At 40.7% G+C, this 19,933-nt stretch overlaps 1 protein-coding gene across 1 annotated transcript in view; it reads left to right on the forward strand.

Moving 5' to 3' along the window:
* TMEM170B (transmembrane protein 170B) overlaps positions 1 to 19,933 on the forward strand; it is a 164,998-nt gene that overhangs the window by 7,890 nt on the left and 137,175 nt on the right. The window contains exon 2 of the mRNA XM_044064851.1: positions 15,450 to 15,620. Coding sequence (XP_043920786.1) covers positions 15,450 to 15,620 — 171 coding nt within the window. The remainder of the gene's footprint in view (positions 1 to 15,449; positions 15,621 to 19,933) is intronic.

The raw sequence follows: 19,933 nt of genomic DNA on the forward strand, positions 1-19,933 counted from the left end.
ATATCCTTCCTTAGGGCCATCCAGGACTCGAGTAGCTAGGGACTCTGTCCTAACAGTAAGAATGAATAAAGATTTACAACATCAGATAAAGAAGTTATGTCTTACCATAACGTTCCATCTGTGTTGTAGATCTTTATTAATTCCTTACTACCCACCCTCCTTCCCCCTGCCTGGACTCCTGATGGACTTTAGGTACTCTTGGTTAGGGTATTTGCTCAGACAGAGCCTCCTACTTTTTTCCTATTACTACATCTTTTACCTAGGGTGGGCAAACTCAATCTGGAGTATCTAGGAGAGGGGCATTGTGGGTAGGTTCTTAGCTGCAAGTTTTTTGCTTATGCGAGCTGGGAAATGGCCGTATTGGTTCCGAGGATGGAACCGAGGTCCTAACAGTAAGGAATGAGTAAAGATCTGCAACACAGGTGGAACGTTATGGTAAGACCTATCAAATATTCCTTTTCTTGGCTTTCACCAGTGGAGCCCATCAGACAAGAATGTTACACCTTGAGTGATGCTTACTTCTTGCTAATTCTAGGCAATGTGTTTCATGCAACAGTGCTGCTATTGTTGTGATCATTGGGGGTATGTATGTATGTGTGTGTATGTAAGGCCCCCCCACCCCAACATTTATTTTGACATTTGTTAACCCAGCTTGGTCTGACTAGGCAGGGGCCCTTTTTCAGCAGAGGCCCAGGGAGCAAAGCTCCATACACATAATCACATCAGGAGTCTAAACAAAAGAGTGAACATGCAAAGTAAGTTGAAATACATGTACAAGCTAGGTAAAGAAGTTACAGAAATACTAGTAATTCAAAGCAAAAATTTAGTATATAGTTGCTTCATAGCAATTTACAGTTGTAGTTACTGTTGTCAGTTTATAGTTGATAAGAGAAGTTGAAGTTAGTTGAAAGCATAAGGTGAATTTAGAATGAATAGAGAGGCTCAGAGGAGAAAAGAAGGGTGCAAAGAAGAAATGTGTGAATAGTGAGGGGTGCAAGGAAAGTGTGAAGTAATAGTATTGAGAGAATGTATAGGTTAGAGGTGAAAGTGAGGGAAGTAGGTAGAGCATTGGGAGTTAAAGTGGGACAGGAAAGAAAAGGCTAATGAACAATTAGGCAAGATTAGAAGAGAGGGGGAAGGATAGAAGACGGTTAGGAAGGGTTAAGGCAAGAACAGAGCCAGGAGTTAAGGAGTCGTTTTCTTAAAGCTTTTTTTTAAATTTGAGACTTATTGGGATAGATCTGATGGTTAGAAGAATTTTGTTCCAGGCCAGTTATATTGTAAAACTATTTAGGCTGTTGCCTATGGATTTTTTAGGCTTGTAGATTTCTAATAGAAGTTGGTCAGAGCTCTGGAGAGAGTAAGAGGGAGTGTAATAAGTGAAGATTTTGAGATGGCTGGACAGGAAGTTGGTTTATTGATTATAAAGTGGGTGAGGAGTAGTTGAGAGAGGAGATGGTGGTGGGGCAGTTCAAGCCAAGTAAGGGTTTTAGAGAGAGGCAGTTTTGTGTGTTGTAAGCTTGGTTTTCAGCAAAAATGGCAATTTTGTTATGGCATCATTCTAATTTTGTAAGAGTGGATTGAGGGCTGGTTAAGATGGGTAAGGTATAAAATACAGTAGGAAAAAGATGCGCATTAGCAAGGGACAGCCTAAAGTCATTGGTAAGGAATTTTAGATCTGTAGCAGATACCAAGTTTTTGGCAAGCTTTTCTGATGCAGTTTCGGACATGTAGCTTGACTTACTTGATTGTCAACAATGTTGCCCAGAAGTTTGGTGTGTGTTGCTATTTCTATTAGGGTGTTGTCTAGGGAAGTGATAGAGTCTACTTGATTGTCAGCCATCTTTCAATAGAGTTAAAGGGTTTTTGGGTAATTGAAGGTGTAAAGAAAAAAAAAAAGTTCCTTTTTGGGCAGTTGAAAATGTGGCAACCCTATAAGAAAATTAAAGTAACATTTCATGAAGCTTACATGAATAAGTCACGAGAGTTTTTTTTGTGGGAGTCTGTGGGCGCACACATACACGTGCATATTCATTTTTTTGGTTTACGTAGTAGAAATTAATGCTTTTAACTACTATTGGTAAATGAACGAAGTTGTACCACACACATTCCACAGTGGCACCCACTACTTACAATGTTCATGGGCAACTTTTTGGATTGGACACTCTAAATTGGCCCTAGGTGTGAGTGTGTGCATGTATGTGCCTTCTGTGGAAGGTTGGGTGCCGGGCTGGCAACTCGACACTGTAAAACTTCACTGCCAATCATGAGTGGACAGGTGATCCGCTGTGGCGAACGCTAACCAGGAAAAAGCAGAAAGAAGAAGATTGAAGGTGTAGAAGATTGTCGGATGAACAGATGATAGTGGAATCATATGTGTTTTGTATTAGAGGACTGAGGGCAGGATGAATGTCGACTGTTAATTTAAAATGTTGAACAGAATTGAACCAAGGATGAAACCTTGAGGTACTCTGCTGTTAACAGGGAGAAAATTAGAAAATGAAAGGCCACTTGACAGACTGCAGTCAATTGGAGAGGTAGGTAGTTAGCAAATCAGTTAAGAATAGAGTTAGTGAGACAATTTGGAGAGAAGCAAGGGGAGAGAGAGACGGGTCCAGGAAAAGGGAGATTACCAGGTTATTTTCTCTGGCTTTAATGATGCTAGGAGTAAAGGTGACTGCAGTGGTTGTGCTGTGACTGGGGTGAACCATGTTGGGTTGGTGTGAATATATTTTCTTTTCGAGGGTGTTCAAGAAGTTGTGAATGCATGTTTCAAGTGTTTTTGAAAGGGGGAACAGAATTGCAATAGGCCTACAGTTTGTGAGTTCTGTGTATTGACCACCTTTGATGAGTGGAATAATGTAGAACTGTTTGTAGATGGAAAGGACTGAGGATTCTTCGATAGATCTGTTAATTAGGACGGAGATTGGGTAGGCTATTGCTAGCTGCTGATTTTAAGAATTTTGAAGTTAGTCTGCTGAGGGAGAGCAGGGTTTTAATTTAAGTAGAAATTTAGTATAAGCTTTAGAGACAGGTTTGAGAGAAAAAGTGGGTATGTTGCCCTGGGCAGGGGGGAAGAAGTGTAGAGTTAGGGAGGTGACTGTTTTTGAGTTAGTTTGTTAATACATTCAGTGAAGTAGGTATTAAACTTTGTGTAGATTTCTTGGGGAGAGTTATTTGGGCATGGGCTTGGTATAATTGGCGAGCCAGAGTATAGCATCTTGTTAATAGCATTCTAGAATTCGTTTGAATTATTGTGATGGTTGTTGTGAGGCTCAAGAAAGTAGTTTTGTGTGTGTGTGGTTACAAAGTTGTTTGTAGGTTTGAAGTTGATCGGGGGGTTTAGATTTTAACCAGTTTTTCCAAGCAATATCCCGATTTTGCATATGGGCTTTGGGTGGAATGAGAAAGCCAAGGAGCTTGGTGAGCTTTCATTTTCTTTTGCCTGAACAGAGCTAGGGAATTGAATATCTAGGAATATACAGTTAAATTCTGAACGGCATCCTTTAGTGGTAGGCTAAGGAGGAGGGTCCAATTTATGGAGGCAGCTATATTAAAATCATCTGGGTTAAAGTTGGTGAGGCTACGGCATTCTTTAAGCTTATGTTTCCTGGTAAGCTGTGGGGAAAGCCTTTGGATGTGGGTTGGGAGGTGGTCACTTTTAAAATCTGGGAGAGTTGTAGGGTTGTGATATAAGCTGGGATTGGGTACTAGGATCCAGTCAAGGATGGAGCCAGTCATGGTGGATTTGTTGTGTTGGACGACAGAGGAGATTAGTTGAATGTAGCTATGGAGGTTTACACTTGAGGCAGGGAAGTGGGAAATCAATGTATGCTAGTCAATATTGACATCTCCTAGGATTATAGTTTCATTTAAGATATATTTGGAAGTCCAGTAGAATGTTTTGAAAAGTGGAAATGTTCCCTGGAGGGATATAGATGCCATTAATACATAGTTTTTTTATGGTCATTGAGTTTACAGTAAACAACTGTGAGTTCTGCTGGGTGAAAGTCAGGGAGTGGTATAGACAGTGAGGTGATGTTATGTTGCTTTGAGAAGTATTGCCGTGCCACCATTATTTTTGTGGATTCTATCTATGTGGATGGCATTATAACCAGATGGAAGAATTTCAGTGTCTGTGGTGTGAAGTTTTAGCCAAGTTTTGGTGAGAATAACCGTACCAGGTGAGTATTGAGTAATCCATGCATAATTTTGTTTAGAAGGCTACGAATATTCATGGGGATGATGGTTTGGCTCTTGGAAGGATTGTTTAGAAGTAGAGATAGTAGGGGGTAGGTGAGTGGAGACAAGGTTGGGAGAAATACTGGGGTCGTGGTTAGGGTGAATATCTCTCCATAAGAATAAGTTTTTGGGGAAAGTTAGTGATAAAGGAAACTTGTGTTTATAAGTAAGGTGATAAAGCTTTGTTTTGTAAGGGTGAAGGTTGGTGTTTGTGCATGAGAATATAAGATGGGTTAATTAAGAAAGGTGCAGTTAAGACTTGGAAAAGTTGATCAGTGTTGAGGACTGTTGAGTGTGGATGGTAGGTTAATGGGCAAGATATTTGTAGTATAGATGGTGAGAATGTAGAGTTGTAGGGGAAAGGAGTAAGAGCATAGGTAGAAACCATGGTTGAGGGTGGAGGAAGAGGAGGTGTGATGGATATAGAGTAAGAGATGACGGCAGGCAAGGGTTGGTAAGAAAAATGAGAGGTGTTGGCTGGTTAAGGGTTAGTTTAAGAAAAACAGGAAGAAAAGGCAAGGAGACTAAGGTAGAAGAGGATGGTTGATGAAGTGCAGATGGGAGAAATTGCAGTGTACTTTTGAATTTGCATCCTTAAATAATTTATTTGGTTTAAATTCAAACGGCAGTTTGCAGAGCACATTGGATATGGATTTTGGTCCACATGTTTTATACAAAGGTTAACGCTATTGTTTGCATATTTTTGTTAGTTTTTCTTGGCATTATTATATTGGTTATAATTGTATACATGGCAGCATAGTACATTAATCTGAAATGTCAGTTACCGAACGCAGCTTTCCAAAGATTTCGGGTGGGAAAAATCATAAGTCTGATGTAAACATTATACTTATTCGCTTTTTTTTTTTTTTGAGCTTGTACTACAGTAATATACTATATTGTTTTGTACCTGCAGTAAATTTTTTCTTGTTTAATGTTCATCAAAAACATTTTTAGTTTGATTATCCAAACTACCCTGGGTCATTCAACTCTCTTTTGTAGCACAACTGTTATCTCTGCTTTCTTATAGTGTTTGGTTCTTGGCTTTGGCGAATTCCCTGCAGAAGTCTGTATGTCCTTCTTTTTTTTTTTTTTTTTTTCACTCAATAAATACATGCTATACTTTAGGTAAATTAATGATCCACTATGCTAGTTGCGCTTTGGTTTGTATGTGTGTATCTATATATACATGTTATCTATTGTGGTATAAACCTGTGTCTTACTAGAGTTATTTTCTGTTCCTTGAATGAGCACTTCGCTGTCCTTTGCTCCTCACAACTGTGATTTGGATAAAATGGGGAACTGGAGAATGAACAAATTTTATACATTGTGTACATAAGTTTTGTTTCTGTAAGGAGTAGGACATTATAACACAATGTTTCTATATTTGAGTTATGTGCCCGATCAAAGTAACAGTTCATGAAAGTGAGATTCCAGACTGCACTCTTAGTGCTATATGCAGACCAGAAACAATTCCATTTAGAGGCAAGAAGGTGGTATTTATGTACAGTGAAGGTTGTATAAATCAGCTTTTCATGTATTTTCTCTAAAGTAGAAAATGTAGGTGCTGGGCCAGTAGTGTTAGATTTGATAAGTTTTGACTATTTTGTGTAAAAGTTAAGAATAATGGATACGGGTGCAAGCCTGTGTTCCCTGTCTCATTATTTTGTGTGCTAGGAAGGGCTGATGTAAGTAGCCTTGGTTCCTGAGACTGTTCCACTGCATGCAGGGTCTGATTGTGGAAAAATGTTTAGTTAATTTTCTTTTGGGAACGCAAGTGATGATCTGAAATTTGCATGTGGAACAGAAACCAGTGTAAAGCTAGCCACTCTTACGTGGTTGACCATGGCAAGCATTAATGTGTGTATTTTGGTGAAGTATGCAGCTGATTTAGTATTAAAACAGTATATTTTAGTTAATACATATAGTATATAATATATCTAGTATAGTTAGAATTTTTATACATAATCTGACTTTACAATTGGTTATATTTCTGTTCCTTGTGCATTATTTACTTTGGCAGCATTGCCTTGACATCTCTCTCTTGTTTAAATATTATTTTTTCACTTTTAATATCTTTTATTATGTATGCACTTGCTGCTAAGAAGAGGGGATTATTTATCACTAAGCTGTGGTAGATGTCTGTAAGTAGCCAAATTGCTTGAGGATCCTGCCACTGCGATAATTTAATTTTATATTTTGCTGAGTTTGCAGCAAAACAGTACTACCTTGCCAGGATAACAGGTGTGAGGAAATTGGGGGATTCTTCCAGGCTTTTATAGGAGTATGTATGTATGTGCATGTATACACGTAAAAATTATTTGTTTGAAAAGCAGTTGCCATGGCTGCGGGGCAGTGGAAGGCATGTGGTTCACAGAGAAAGAGTAGTGAAAAAGGGGCCTTGGGTGCTAGGCCAAAGACGCATCTGTACATAGTCGGTGAGTAGTGGTCTAAGTGTGGTTGCTGGAAGCCCATACCCAATGTAGCAGTGCAGATTCCTTTTATACTGTTTGGGTCAGGTTGTACTTGGTGAATTGGTTATTGAATCAGATTTGTGTGCACTTTTTTTTTTACTGCATTTTGTTGTGTACTGGTGGTATAACTCATAGACAGACAGACCTATTTGGGAATCCGATTCAAAGGCTGTATTAGTGTCTGTATCATCACAGCACTAAAGTAATACCATTCAGTGAGGAGGAGGAGTAGTGTGAAAAGGTGGATAACCCCATTTCCCCTTTGGATATGGGCATAAGTACTTTTTTCTTATTTGTAGGATTTTGCCTTGACATTAAACATTGCCACCAACCTCCATGTGGGCTTAATATAATTGAAAAAGGTTGTATATGATACCCAAAAGAAAATACGATCATAGGGAGAATTAGTATTTTAATCATTTGGATTCTTCTTATGAAATGCAGAGTCAGTTTCCTAGGAGTGCAGCTTTTGTATCATTACATGAGTTTGATTTCATGCCAAGATGAACCATTTTGGTCATGTACTTTGCCTGATAGAAAGTACTGTCAATTGTTTCTGCATTATCCACACGTGGTCAGGTTGCTCTGATGTCCCTGCAAATCAGATCATTATTAAGAAATGAGGATTGATTCTCATTTGCCAAAATCTTATTTGTATATTGGGTCTCCATTTCCTATGCTATCTCTGATAGAGGTAATTGCTGATTCCCTGATTTGTTCCTGACATTTTATCATCAAAATGTCTTGGAGGGTTATCATATAGCCCAACAAATAAGCTAAGATGTATGCTGTAGCACAGCGTGTTCTCAATTGTTTCGCAAAAGTTAATTTATCCTGTATCATTTTGCTTTTTGACTTTCCTTATTTTGAAACTCCTGTTGTAACTTATCAGTTCATGTTTTATGTTGTAATTCACATATCAATTTTTTTCAATCCAACCTTGAAATTTCATCTAAGCAAATGTAAAAGTGGATGTTCTTCGTGTTTCACTGTTGCAGTCCTCACTTGTGGGTTACCCCTGCTGGGTAACCCTTGGCTGACCCAAATACCAGAGTAAAGGCTTCTCTCCTGCATCGGCTGTTCTGGGAGTGTGGCTGACGTCAGGGCTGTAAAGGGAGACTGCCGACACCATTACATCAGTCTTTCTTGCTGTGGAGCCCAAAGCAGAAGCAGTTTTGTGAGTGCGTCTGTCTGCTGTTGCCAGAGTAAGGACAGCAGTCTACAGCTAAGTACCCCATAGGAGAATCTTTTCTTGCTTTTAACCGATGTCGAAGAAAGTCAATAACTGTCTCAGTTGTGGAAAGCAGATCCAACACCAAGACTTCCATTCCCTCTGTGTCACTTGTTTACGTCCAGACCACAATGTTCCAGGGTCTCTGTTCTGTGCCCTTTTGTTTGTTTACGTCCAGACCACAATGTTCCAGGGTCTCTGTTCTGTGCCCTTTTGTTTATTGCTCAAACTATAAGAAGAAGTGCTGATGTTGTAGCAAGGCATTTTATTCAACATGAAGTGGCATCAGTCTCTCGGGCAGCTTACTGACTTACCTAGGAAGAAAAAGGACAAAGATAAGGATAGGCCTTAAGTTAGGCCCTCTGATGACTCCAGACAACAGTCGACTTCTACTCAAAGCAAGGCTACAGCTGAACTCAGTAAGGTGCTTTTGCAGACCCTGACGACAGCCGACAAACATTTGCAGGCCTCTACAAAGACTCATTTTGAGTCCAGTATGCCACCGGATCAGCATCCTCTTGCCAAGATGTCTTCTTTTCCTCACGTGGTTGGGTCCAGTGCCACTTTGCAGGCACTGGCTTCCTCTGAGACCCCACCGACATCCGAAGTCAGGATTAGACCAACAATGCCGGTGCTCAAATTGACTCTGTATAAGGCTACTGACCTAGCTAGGCCCAAGCCTAAATCTGTCCCCAAAAAAGTCCCTTCACAAGGCCCCACCACTGACCTACAACTAGCCAGCCTGCCTCTCAGTCGCAGCAACTGCTCAGAATGGCAGAAGACCTGATGACTCTGGTCAGGGGTAGCCAACCTCACCCTCCCACACCAGCCAAAAGAAAGAGACTCCTCCCCAGAGGTCATCACTGACCAGGAATCAGTAGATCATGTTCTGGAGGAATCGGACATGGAAGACTAGCCCTTAGCAGCATTTGAATACTCTGATGCTGATGAACCCATTCCGACCCCATTCAGACTGCCTCTCCCCCTGAGGACCTTTCCTTTGGGGAAACCCTAAATAGAACATTTTCGGTGGCAGGCCCAGGACTACCCCCGGTCTAAAAAGAGACTAAGGGAATTTCTTGATTTGCCTCCGCATAAGCTTCTTGCCATTCCCCTTATCCTTGATGTAGTAGAGGATTTTTTTCTAGAATCTGCCCTCTCTCCCTCCAGCACACAGGAAACTTGACAGATATACTACAGGGTGCAAGACTCACATAAATGCCTATTTAAAAACCCTACTGCGGACCCTGAAGTAATTAGGGAGGTAGGGCAAGCTCTTCAAAAAAAAAAAAAAAAAAAAAAACATCACAGATGACAAAGCAGAGCTTTAGACAGGATGGGTAAAATGGTTTACACCTCAGCCACTTTAGCTGTGAATGCATTAAATTGTCAATTTCATATGATAAAATTCCAGCAGAATGTGCTCGAACTCATTAAACAGGAAATATCTGCCATGCCTGACAGTAACACTACCAGAGAATTAACAGACCTTCTACATTCTAGCTCTCCGTTAGCAAAGCAGTCGTTGCATTGTGGTTTTGATGCAATAGAAGTCTCTACCAGGGCTGCAGCTACAGGATCAGTTATCAGAAGGTATGCCTGGTTAAAGGAGCAACCTTTGCCTGACCAGGTAAAATCCAAACTTTTAGATGCCTCTCTGGATAAAGAGCAGTTGTTTGGCCCCAAGGCTGAGGAGGTCCATCAAGAAAATGGAGGACCAAGCCAAATCCATGCAGACTTATTGCAGATGCACCCTCCCAGGTTCAGCAGAAACTTCCCTACTAAGCACTGGTCCTTTCCCCTCTCAAACAAAGCCATTACAGAGAGAGGGACGCAGAGACAGAACCCCTAGGCTGCAGGCACACAGCCAACAAAGAACTAGGCAGTGGTCCACTGCTGCCCCAAGGCAGGGTGTTCTAAGCTCACTTCCTTCACCAGGGACTCGCAGTGAGACTCTACCCTCCCCTCTGCCCCCCAGGTCTCCAGACAAGCCAGGAGGAAGACTTTCCCTCTTCCTCAGGCCATCACCTCAGATCTTTGGGTCCTAACAATTGTTACCAGAGAGTACAAATTCTATTTCAAAAGAAAAACCAAAGCAGTCAGGTTGCCCAGATGTCCCTGCAAACCAGACAGCAGAAAATATTCGGATCAAAAAACTTTATGCTCAGGGTGTTGTGGAACCTGTGCCCAAGGAACAGACCGGGAAGGGATTTTACTCAAGGCTGGTTCCCAGAAAGGAGGGCACATGGCTCCTTGTCCTAGACCTCTCCACCCTGAATCTGTCCCATCTGGTTCCAAAATTCAAAATGTTGACACTACGAAAACTACCACCCATGCTTCTGCCACAAGTCTGGTTAGTGACCCTAGATTTGAAGGATGCCTACCTGCATATTTGTGTTCGTATCAGACAGTCCTGCAGGAGCTACCCAAGGTTCAGAGCAGGGTCCCAGCACTTTCAGTTCTCTGCACTGCCCTTTGGCTTATCCACTGCTCCCAGAGTCTTACAAACTGCTTGGCTCCAGTCATTGCTTACTGCAGACAGAGACATTTTACTTCTATCTCGACAACTGCCTCATTCAGGCAGAAACCAAGGAAAAGCTCCTACAGGACCTCTCCTTTGTGCAGACCCTACTGACCTCACTGGGATTCACCATCAACTTGGAGAAATCCCAGCTACTACCCACATGAAGGATTACCTTCCTGGGCACCCTACTAGACACATCCATGGAAATGGCCTTCCTACCCCCCTCCTCCACAAAGCAAACCCTTCTTCAGTCCTACTTCCACCAGCTGGCACACAAGACCCACCTCACAGCCAGGAAAATAATGCAAGCCCTGAGGTACATGGTCTCCTGCTGGTACCCCTTGCCAGATTATATATGAGGAAACTGCAGTGGTACTAAAGGAACCTCTGGTGCCAGCACTCCTAGAGTCTGGAGCACCGACTCCCACTAATTCCTTGCTTATAGAAGGAGCTCATCTGGTGGGCCCAGGCTTGCTCCCTGAACAAGGGCCTTCCTTTTTATCCTTCGCCCACACAAGCAAACCTTGACCACGGACACTTCAGACATTGCCTGGGGAGCCCACACAGGAACTCTGCAAACCCAGGCCTTTGAGAACAGAAGGATCTAGGATTCCACATCAGTTTGAAAGTGATGCTAGTGTTGCACAGAGCTGTCCTAACCTTTCAACAGCATCTTTCACCCAGGGGGTACTCTTAATCTGGACAGACCATAATACTGTTATGTGGTACATCAACAAACAGTGGGGCACTCATTCCTACACCCTGTGTCACCTTGCCATGGAAATCTAACAGTCATCCTCGAATCTGGAACTGCATCTCATAGCTCAGTACCTTCCAGGGAAGCAAAACACCCTAGCAGATCACTTAAGCAGACAGCTCCTGGATCCCCACAAGTGGCAGTTGCACAGGGAGTAAAAAGTGTCTGCACTTATGGCAGGTGCAAGGCCAAACCAAACCAGGAATCGATGAACAAATGGCCAGCGCCAAGGTGTAGTAAGCACAACAACAAAATAAAGATAAATAAAAAAACTGTTTAATGGTCCGAAACCGGTTTTGGCAAAACTGCCTTCCTCAGTGGGATATGTAACACAGCCAATGTAATCATACCATTTATATAGAACAGTCCCTTCAGTGAGTTATCAGCCTTACAGATTGATTTTTCAAGTAAATATGTTAATGTTTGACAAACAAATTATATTCAGTGTTATCTTCTTATAAAATAGAAATCACAAACTCTATAAATGATCATTGAGCCCTGGTGAGTAAAGACCCCCCCCCCCAGTTTTATAATCCAGTATTTCTTTTTTATTGAGGATCGAATGTCAACCCTGCCTATTGCTTCTTTTACCATGAATTCTATCGATAATCATAAAATAAAACTGTGCAGTACAATGGATAGTGCAATGTCTGTATAATGTATTTGTTGGTCGCTTATTATGAATATCACTCCGATGCTCAGACATACAAAGAGCATGTGATATCTGGCCTATATAAAAAGCTGAGCAAGTACATGTCCATTCCACAGTTCCCAAAGAATCTAGTATCAAAAACCTGACTCGTGTTCTTACTAGTAAATTGCTTAGACTTTGAATATATATTGACACGAACAGTGGCCACAAGGAAAGGTGCCCAGCAATCTATCCCCAGTAATAGTTATTTGATGATAAACTGCACCTCCTGTACTAGTACGTTTTAAAGTGGGGAAAAATGCAATCCCAGTGTCTCTCCTCTCCTATATGCAAATTGACAATTGGGACCAAGAACATGATGCAATTAATATATTCCAGTGTCTAGAAATAACCTTCCGAATCAGATTAATGTTTCACCCATATGTAGTTACAAATCTAATATTATCAGACTCCACCCTCTGTGTTTTATCTTTATAATCCAATAATTGCATCCTGTCCAAATTTGAGGCCCAATTATTGGCAGATATAATATCATGTTGTTTGTAACCCTTAACTCTAAATCTATTAATAAGGTCTTGTTGAGATTTAGCATAATCCTCTGCTATAGAACAAATTCTTATACGTAAGAATTGGGATTTTTGGGATGTTGTGGATGGTGTGGCTCTGATGCATATTGGTGGCAAAAAGCAGGTTTTTATACTGAGGATACTTGCGAACACCTGAGTTCTGAGTGTGTTGTCAAAATTTCTAACTGTCACATCAAGAAAGTTGATTTGATGGCAATCTGAGTTTAATGTGAACTCGATTCCCCACTTATTGTCATTCAGATACTGAATGAATTCCAATAAATATTGCCTGTCAGCTCACCACACCAGCCAACAATCCTCCAAGTACCTCCTCCAAATGTCAAGTTCATTCACAAATAATATGACTGGGGTCATATATCAACTGTTCCTCAAGATATGCCATGAACAGGTCTGCATAGATGGGTGCAAAAGATGCACCCATCGCGGTACCCTGAATTTGCCAAAAACATTCCCCCTGGAAATAGAACATATTTTTGTTAAGTACATGCTCCGCCATACATATTAATAATGTGTTTAAACCGGCTGGATACAAATTAGCGTGAGCCAACCAGTAATGTAAGGCCTGAAGCCCAACTCAGTGGGGAATGTTCATGTATAAAGCTTTTACATCAAGGGTACATGGAAGCCAATCTGTTTACAATTGGGTATCTGATAATATTTTAAGGAATTGTGTCGTATCCTGTATTCTGACACAAATCAAGTTTAGCAGGGGCTTCAGATATTGGTCAAAAATACAGAAAGAAGTTCCATCAGTGAACCACTACTAGAAGCTATTGGTCTGCCAGGGATTTATGTATGTTTGGTAACAAGTACAATATCTGTTTCTGTGGATCCGAAACATCAAATGTAATCTCACAGAATCTGAGATAATCCCTTCTTTGACAGCCTTATTTAAGAGAGAGTCAATTTCCCTTTTAAAATTGGGTGTGGGGTCAATAGGCATATACATGTAGTTTCGAGGGTTGGACAACTGTCCATTTCCCTCCCCCAAATGATCATCCGTATTCATGATGACTACCACCCCTCCCTTATCAGCTGGTAATATCACAATATTTTTATTATTCTTAAGTTCCTGGAAGGCATGTTGTTCCCCAACCATACTATTGTGACTAAGTGGGGTATATTGACCCTATCCAAAATGGATATCCCTGAGCACAGCCTGTTGGAATATGGACACATGCTTATTCATAGGAGGCATAAAATCAGATTTTAGAAATTATCAGTCAATCTTTGAGAGACATCTCTGGAACCAAAAAACAGTCTTGGATTCAGACTACAAATATCCTGTACATCAGTAACCATACTGGTTTCATTCACAAAAAAAGCCAGCAACATAATTTAAGCCTTTATTGAGAAGTGTTTTTTGTTCAGAGGTAATTTCAACAGTGGAGATGTTTAAAATAGTATAATCAGCATCCACTACTGGGACATTAGAGTCTAAAGCAGACCCACCACTGTGTCTATTTTTCTCCCACCCCTCCTCTGGCCATGTCTAAAGGGTGGTCTGAACTGCGCTGTTTCTTTGGGTCAGGTGAGTCCCATAGCTGAGGACTTCTCAGCAGAAGTACTGCTATATGTGCTCCCTATTTTCCTGAGAATAGACCTGGGTCTCTCTCTGTTGGTCTCCCCATAGGTTTGTTGGTCTCAGAAAACCTGACAATTTTCTGAGCATGAAAGGGTTTACCCCTTTGATAATCATATTGAAAAACACACCAACAGTTCCCCAGAGGGAACAAGGAATTCTCCCCAAATAGAAAAACAAACTCAGGAAGCACTGCTGTAGCTGCCACTTCTTTATTTTACTTCATCCGGTATCTCGGTTACACAAGCTTTCAAAGTATTAACTCAGAACATTTCAAGCAGCCTTTTTATATTCCCAAAATTAAGGTGTTAATGCATTCATTTAATTCCCATATCCAATTAAATACATGTAAATCACCATCCAAGCTTAAAGGTGTCCCTCCATATAAACCAAAAATATGCAATGTCCACATGAGCTCTATAACAACATGCACATTCATACATATTTTTTTAAATAAATATAATAATTAAATAAATTCATTCAACATTAAACAAATTTATCATCTTAACATACAATATTTGATATTTGCCTAGTTCATTCACAAATGCCTGTGTATATTTTCACATTGGATGGTGATTTATATGTATTTAATTGGATTAGACGGATGTCAAGCTTCACAAATTCTTAAAATTAGAAAATCCAGAAGAAGCTTTCTCCTAATTTTAACCTGCAGAATATGTAATGATGCACGTCTGAGGGGATAAGTACCACTGTGTATGGAAGGTAGCTGACATGATTATTAAGTTATCGTGTTCTGTAGTGGAAACTCGTGAAATTATTTTTTGTTCATCTAATAAGTTGTACTTTTGTGCAACAGGATTATTATCATGGAGCTGATGGAACAGAGATTGTGGAAAGTGAGGCTGAAGAGAAAAGGATCCTGCACTAAGAATCCAGAAAGGGCTAGTTTAGGAATGGATGCCACAGTAGTATATACCTCATGTGTCACAGAAGTGTATACCATAGATAAAATGATTTAGGTTTCTACATTAGTCCCAGGGTGAAACATCCTGTCTATGTGGGTAAGGAAGAGGATGACCAGGAGGAGTATGAGTGGCTGGAAAGAAATTCTGAAGTGTGCATGGCTGTTAATTATAATAAAACCACAAATGCTACCCATGTAACATATAAACAAAGTAAACACATTGTTATGGGCAGATGTTTTTAAGTGGGTTTTGTTTTGTTTTTCATTTTCTCAACTTTTATCTTAAAAGAGCACCTTAAATATTGTTTGTATTTTTCTTTGTGATTTTGCCAGTATTTGTTAAATGCAGCTCAGAAACAATTTTACAAAAGTACTGCACAAGTGTTTAAAACTTAGTATGCCCTTGACTTTTATCTTCTTTCTTTTCTTTTTGTTTGGCTTCAGGGTTGATGTAATGTGTACTGTATTTATTTTGCAGAAATGTGGTACTGGGTTTTTCTCTGGGCCCTTTTCTCATCGTTGGTTGTTCATGGCGTGGTGGGACTGCTGATGTTTGTGAACCTGCAGAGGCATAAGCAAGGGCGACTCATCTCTATTGTTCTTGTTAGCATTGGATTTCTGGCATCAGTTACTGGAGGAATGATAACGAGTGAGTTACTGGTGTAAATTGTTTTCATTTCCATATTAAAATCTTGTAATTTGAATGTTTTTCCTCTTGTCATTACTGTAAATGAAATATGTTTTATGTCTTCTTTGTAAATGTTACTTGACCTCCGTAAGTAAAGCCTGCAAATACTGGTTCTGAGGTAAAGAGGGATTCTGCCAATGTTGTGTTGCAGATGACCTGCGCGTGATTAGTGACCCAGTTGTTGGAGGAGCTGATTTGGAGTGAGTGGACACTGCTAGCTCATCCATGCCTTTAGTAGGGAGCAGTTTAGAGCAGTGCAGTACTTGCATCTAGTGGTGGCAAAGTGTATTTTGCTAAGTGCACTGTTTCTGGCTGTTGAACATGGCCCAGAAGTGCATTACATTGAAGGGACTGTCATTGTGTACAGTTGTGCTCATGGGGGGGTGCTGATGTATGGGACCAGGGGTGGCCTGTAAAGAAGAAAAAAGATGGCTGTCCTGAAAGATTAGTCTTACTTGTGAGTCAATATATGGGGAAACCTGATGGTCAGCAGGCAGAGAGGAGAAAAATTTTTAGATAGATAGTAAAAACTGAAGATGGCAGCTGTGTTTAATTTATTCCTTTTAACACAATATCTTCTTATGGTGTCCTGACATTTTAGGGCTAAATGAATGACTTGACTATGAATAATAGGCAGCATAAGAAAAGGCAAGGTGAAGGTAATCAAGTTTTAGGATGCCCTGCAGTGGAGATTTTAAACACTACTTGTTACCTGTTAATATTTTTAAATGTGTATATTAATTGAGAGTGCTACATGCCTTGTGAAGCAATGGTCATGGTCTATGAATTCTACTTTTGCTAGTAATTATGACGTTTTGCTAGTAATTATGAAGTTTTGCAATATTTCTGTTTATTAATAAATTCCAAAAACCAAGTGTCGTACAAACTATTGAATAGCATCTAATGAAACTTCAGATGATGTTGATACTTGAGCTGTACATTAGATTCAGTAATATTTGTTAATGTACAAATAAGCATAATTTTTATATTTATGTGAAAATCTCTGTAAGCAAACACCCAGAAAACTATTCCTGCTGTCATGTGAAAGCTCAAGTCTGTAGCTGAAGAACACTGCCCTTAGACTAAATCTGTATGTTAGGCAGTTTCCAGAATATGAGAATGTGTGAAACTTTAGAGAAAAATGTAATTTTAGGCCTGTGTGCTTTTCTAATATGTCACAGTATTGATGTAATGACAGAGAATACAGTGATCAAGACATTTTACTGATAACACTGAGGTATGTAGTGTTCATGTAAAGGAAAATTTAAGTGGTACTGAACAATGCTAGTTGCCTAGACAAGAAACTCCACTCCCTAGGATGTAGACATCGGTGTAATGACTGAGGCATGGTTTAAAATGTCTGGGAGCTCTCTTATTGTACTCTGCTATGATGCTTTCCTCACGTTTAGACCAGCTTCTGGGCAGAAGGGGAAGTAAGGTACAAATGTCTTTATCTTCATCCAAAAGAGACTCGCATCTAGTCTGGTAAAGTAGCACGATGCATTGGAGCATCTTTATGTCCAAATAACCATCAGAAACGTCCTGTACCATATATTAGCTAGCTGTAGCACTACCTCTATGATCTGAAAAAACATTCTCTACAATAACTGGAATATCTCAGTATTAAACCCAGTACAATTTTCCTAGGTGATTTAAACTATCCAGCAGCAAACTAGGAATCCTACACCACCATTAGTGCACAAGCTCAGAGATTCCTGAACTTTGCCAATACAAATGCCCTGGAACAATTGGTCAGAGTACCCACTAGTGGAACAGTATGCATCTTGGATCTTGTCTTTACTAATAGAAGGGCATCTTGCACCATCTCTCGTGTATCTTTGTCATTAATTTGCTCTGACCATAAAGCTGTCATTTTTGAAATAAAATTGAAACCAGTGACCTCTTCCACCGAATGCACCTTTAGAAATTTCTGCAATACAAAACTACCTACCCCTAAGTGATACATCCACAAGCTTCAAGTACCAAGCTCAGTTAACTCTACTGACCTCATGGAAACATACATTACCACACTATACCAGCATATAAATGGCTGCATAGATGTATCTGTACAGTGTAGAAACAAGAGCAGTAGTAGGTAGGCTCTAGCCATTCAGGTGACTCCACTCTTTTCATCATTCTTGCCAGGATGATTCTTTTCAGTTTGCTTCTTATTTCAGAATGTCTGCCTAAATATTTCATCTATAAATCAATTAATTCGGCTTGTCCTTTACCCTCTGTCTATCCCATAAGCTATACCTGAAACTGACTTGCCCCCAGCTATCACGCAAGAACAAGTCCTAAAAGTGCGATCAAAAGCGACAAAATACTGTATCAGTGAGTCTGGTGATATCCCTGGATGCATCTTAAATAGCATGAAGCACAATTTACCCCCCCAACAACACTGCTCAGTCTCCGCTTTCATATTGGTTTTTTACCAAACAAATGGAGAACTGCAGTCATTTCCTTGCATAAGATCAGTTTCATATGCAAATCCATGGAAATACTTTTTATATCGTGGAACTAATCAGTAAGGGCATAGGAAACCTCCAAACACTGGACCGGTTTGGATTTGTCAAGTGCAGGTCATGCTTACATAAACTTGTACACTCTCTCTTGAAAAGGTCACCAAAGCCAAGGAAACAATTCCGTACGCAGGCATAATAGAAAAGCTAAACAAACTGGGAATGAACCCCTACTTCACCAACTGGTGAAGACTGGGACCTGGTTCAAGGCTCCAGAGAGCACCCCTGCACTACCAGGCTATAACTCATACCACACATTTCGGCCATGTAACCTGGACCGAAACACCAAAGGCGGAGATGTGTCCATATTCATTAAGGATATCCACACCTCCAGGCTAGTTGCTCAGCATAATGCATCCGAGGTTATCCAAGTGGAACTAACTCTGGGCAAAACTGCAATCCAAATTGTAGCTTGTTACAGATCCCCCACCATGCCCCAGGATTCCCACTCCTCTTTTCTTGATGTACTGGAAAATATTAGGGTTCAACCAAACACCCTAATAATGGGCGACTTCAACTACCCCACCATTAACTGGGAAAACTACTCGTGTACCAACTCCTTAACTGAACGCTTTCTGGAATTCATAAACTCCAATGCCCTTGATCAACTTATCCACACCCCATCAGGGGCATCAATATCCTAAACCTAGTCATTACCAACATGAGTAACACACCTGAAGTCAACTCCTCGTTGGTCCGATCCGACCATATGCTAATCACCCCTGATATCCACATCCCGCCCCCACCCCCCATTAAGGAAACCACGCGAAAAAATTTCTCCAAAGCCAACTTCATGCTTCTTAAGACAGAAGTGGTGAACTTCATGACACCCATGCAGATGGACAATACAGTTACAACTGCTGAATCCTATACAAATGCACTCTATAAGCACTTGCATGAGTGCATGGATCGTACTATCCCAAACAGAACCAAGACGCTATCCTCCAAAAAAAGGAAGCCAATCTGGTGGTCCCTGCCATAAACGAACTGTACAACAGAAGGTAGAAACTGTTGCAAAAGAGAGTAAAATCCCATGAGTGAAGGAGCTCCCTGGTCAGCCTCAGTAAGAAGCTGAGATCCTGTATAAGATCCTCTAAAGCTAGCTACGAAAACAAACATTGCCACTAATTCTAAGGACAACCACAAAGCATTCTATAGCTATGTCAAGAATCTTGATGGCAATGCCCAGATCTGCTCTGAGTTACAGCACAACGGCACGAAAATTACAGAACCGCCTGATATTGCCAACATCCTGGCAGATAGGTTCAGTGCTAACTTTACCCCCCTCACCCCTTAAAGGGCCCATATCTATACAAAAAGAATGCAGAGTCCCTGTAATCACAACTACGCAGGTAAAAGCTGCACTCTCTAAAACCAAAAAACAGCATCCATTGGACCAGACAACATCCCAGGCTGCATTTTACATGAACTACAGAACAAACTGGCTCCCCACTTAAGATGTTCAGTAATAGCCTCGCATCAGGCTTTGTGCCCATTGAATGGTGCACAGCAACAGTTATCCCACTCCACAAAGGTTGAGCCACCACTGATCCCGGGAACTGTCGACCTATTAGCCTGATGAGCCTGGTCTGCAAGGCCATGGAACGTATCATCATGGAACTTATAAACAAAGACTTTGGTAACCTCCAAACTCTGGATCCCACCCAGGGTTTGTGAAAGGCAGATTATGCCTCCTGAACCTGATCGACGTCTTTGAGGCAGTCAACAAAGCCGTAGATGAGGGTAAGGTGG

This window comes from Protopterus annectens, chromosome 3.part0, assembly GCF_019279795.1.
Source record: "Protopterus annectens isolate FY-2018-M chromosome 3.part0, PAN1.0, whole genome shotgun sequence".
Lineage (NCBI taxonomy): Eukaryota > Metazoa > Chordata > Ceratodontiformes > Protopteridae > Protopterus > Protopterus annectens.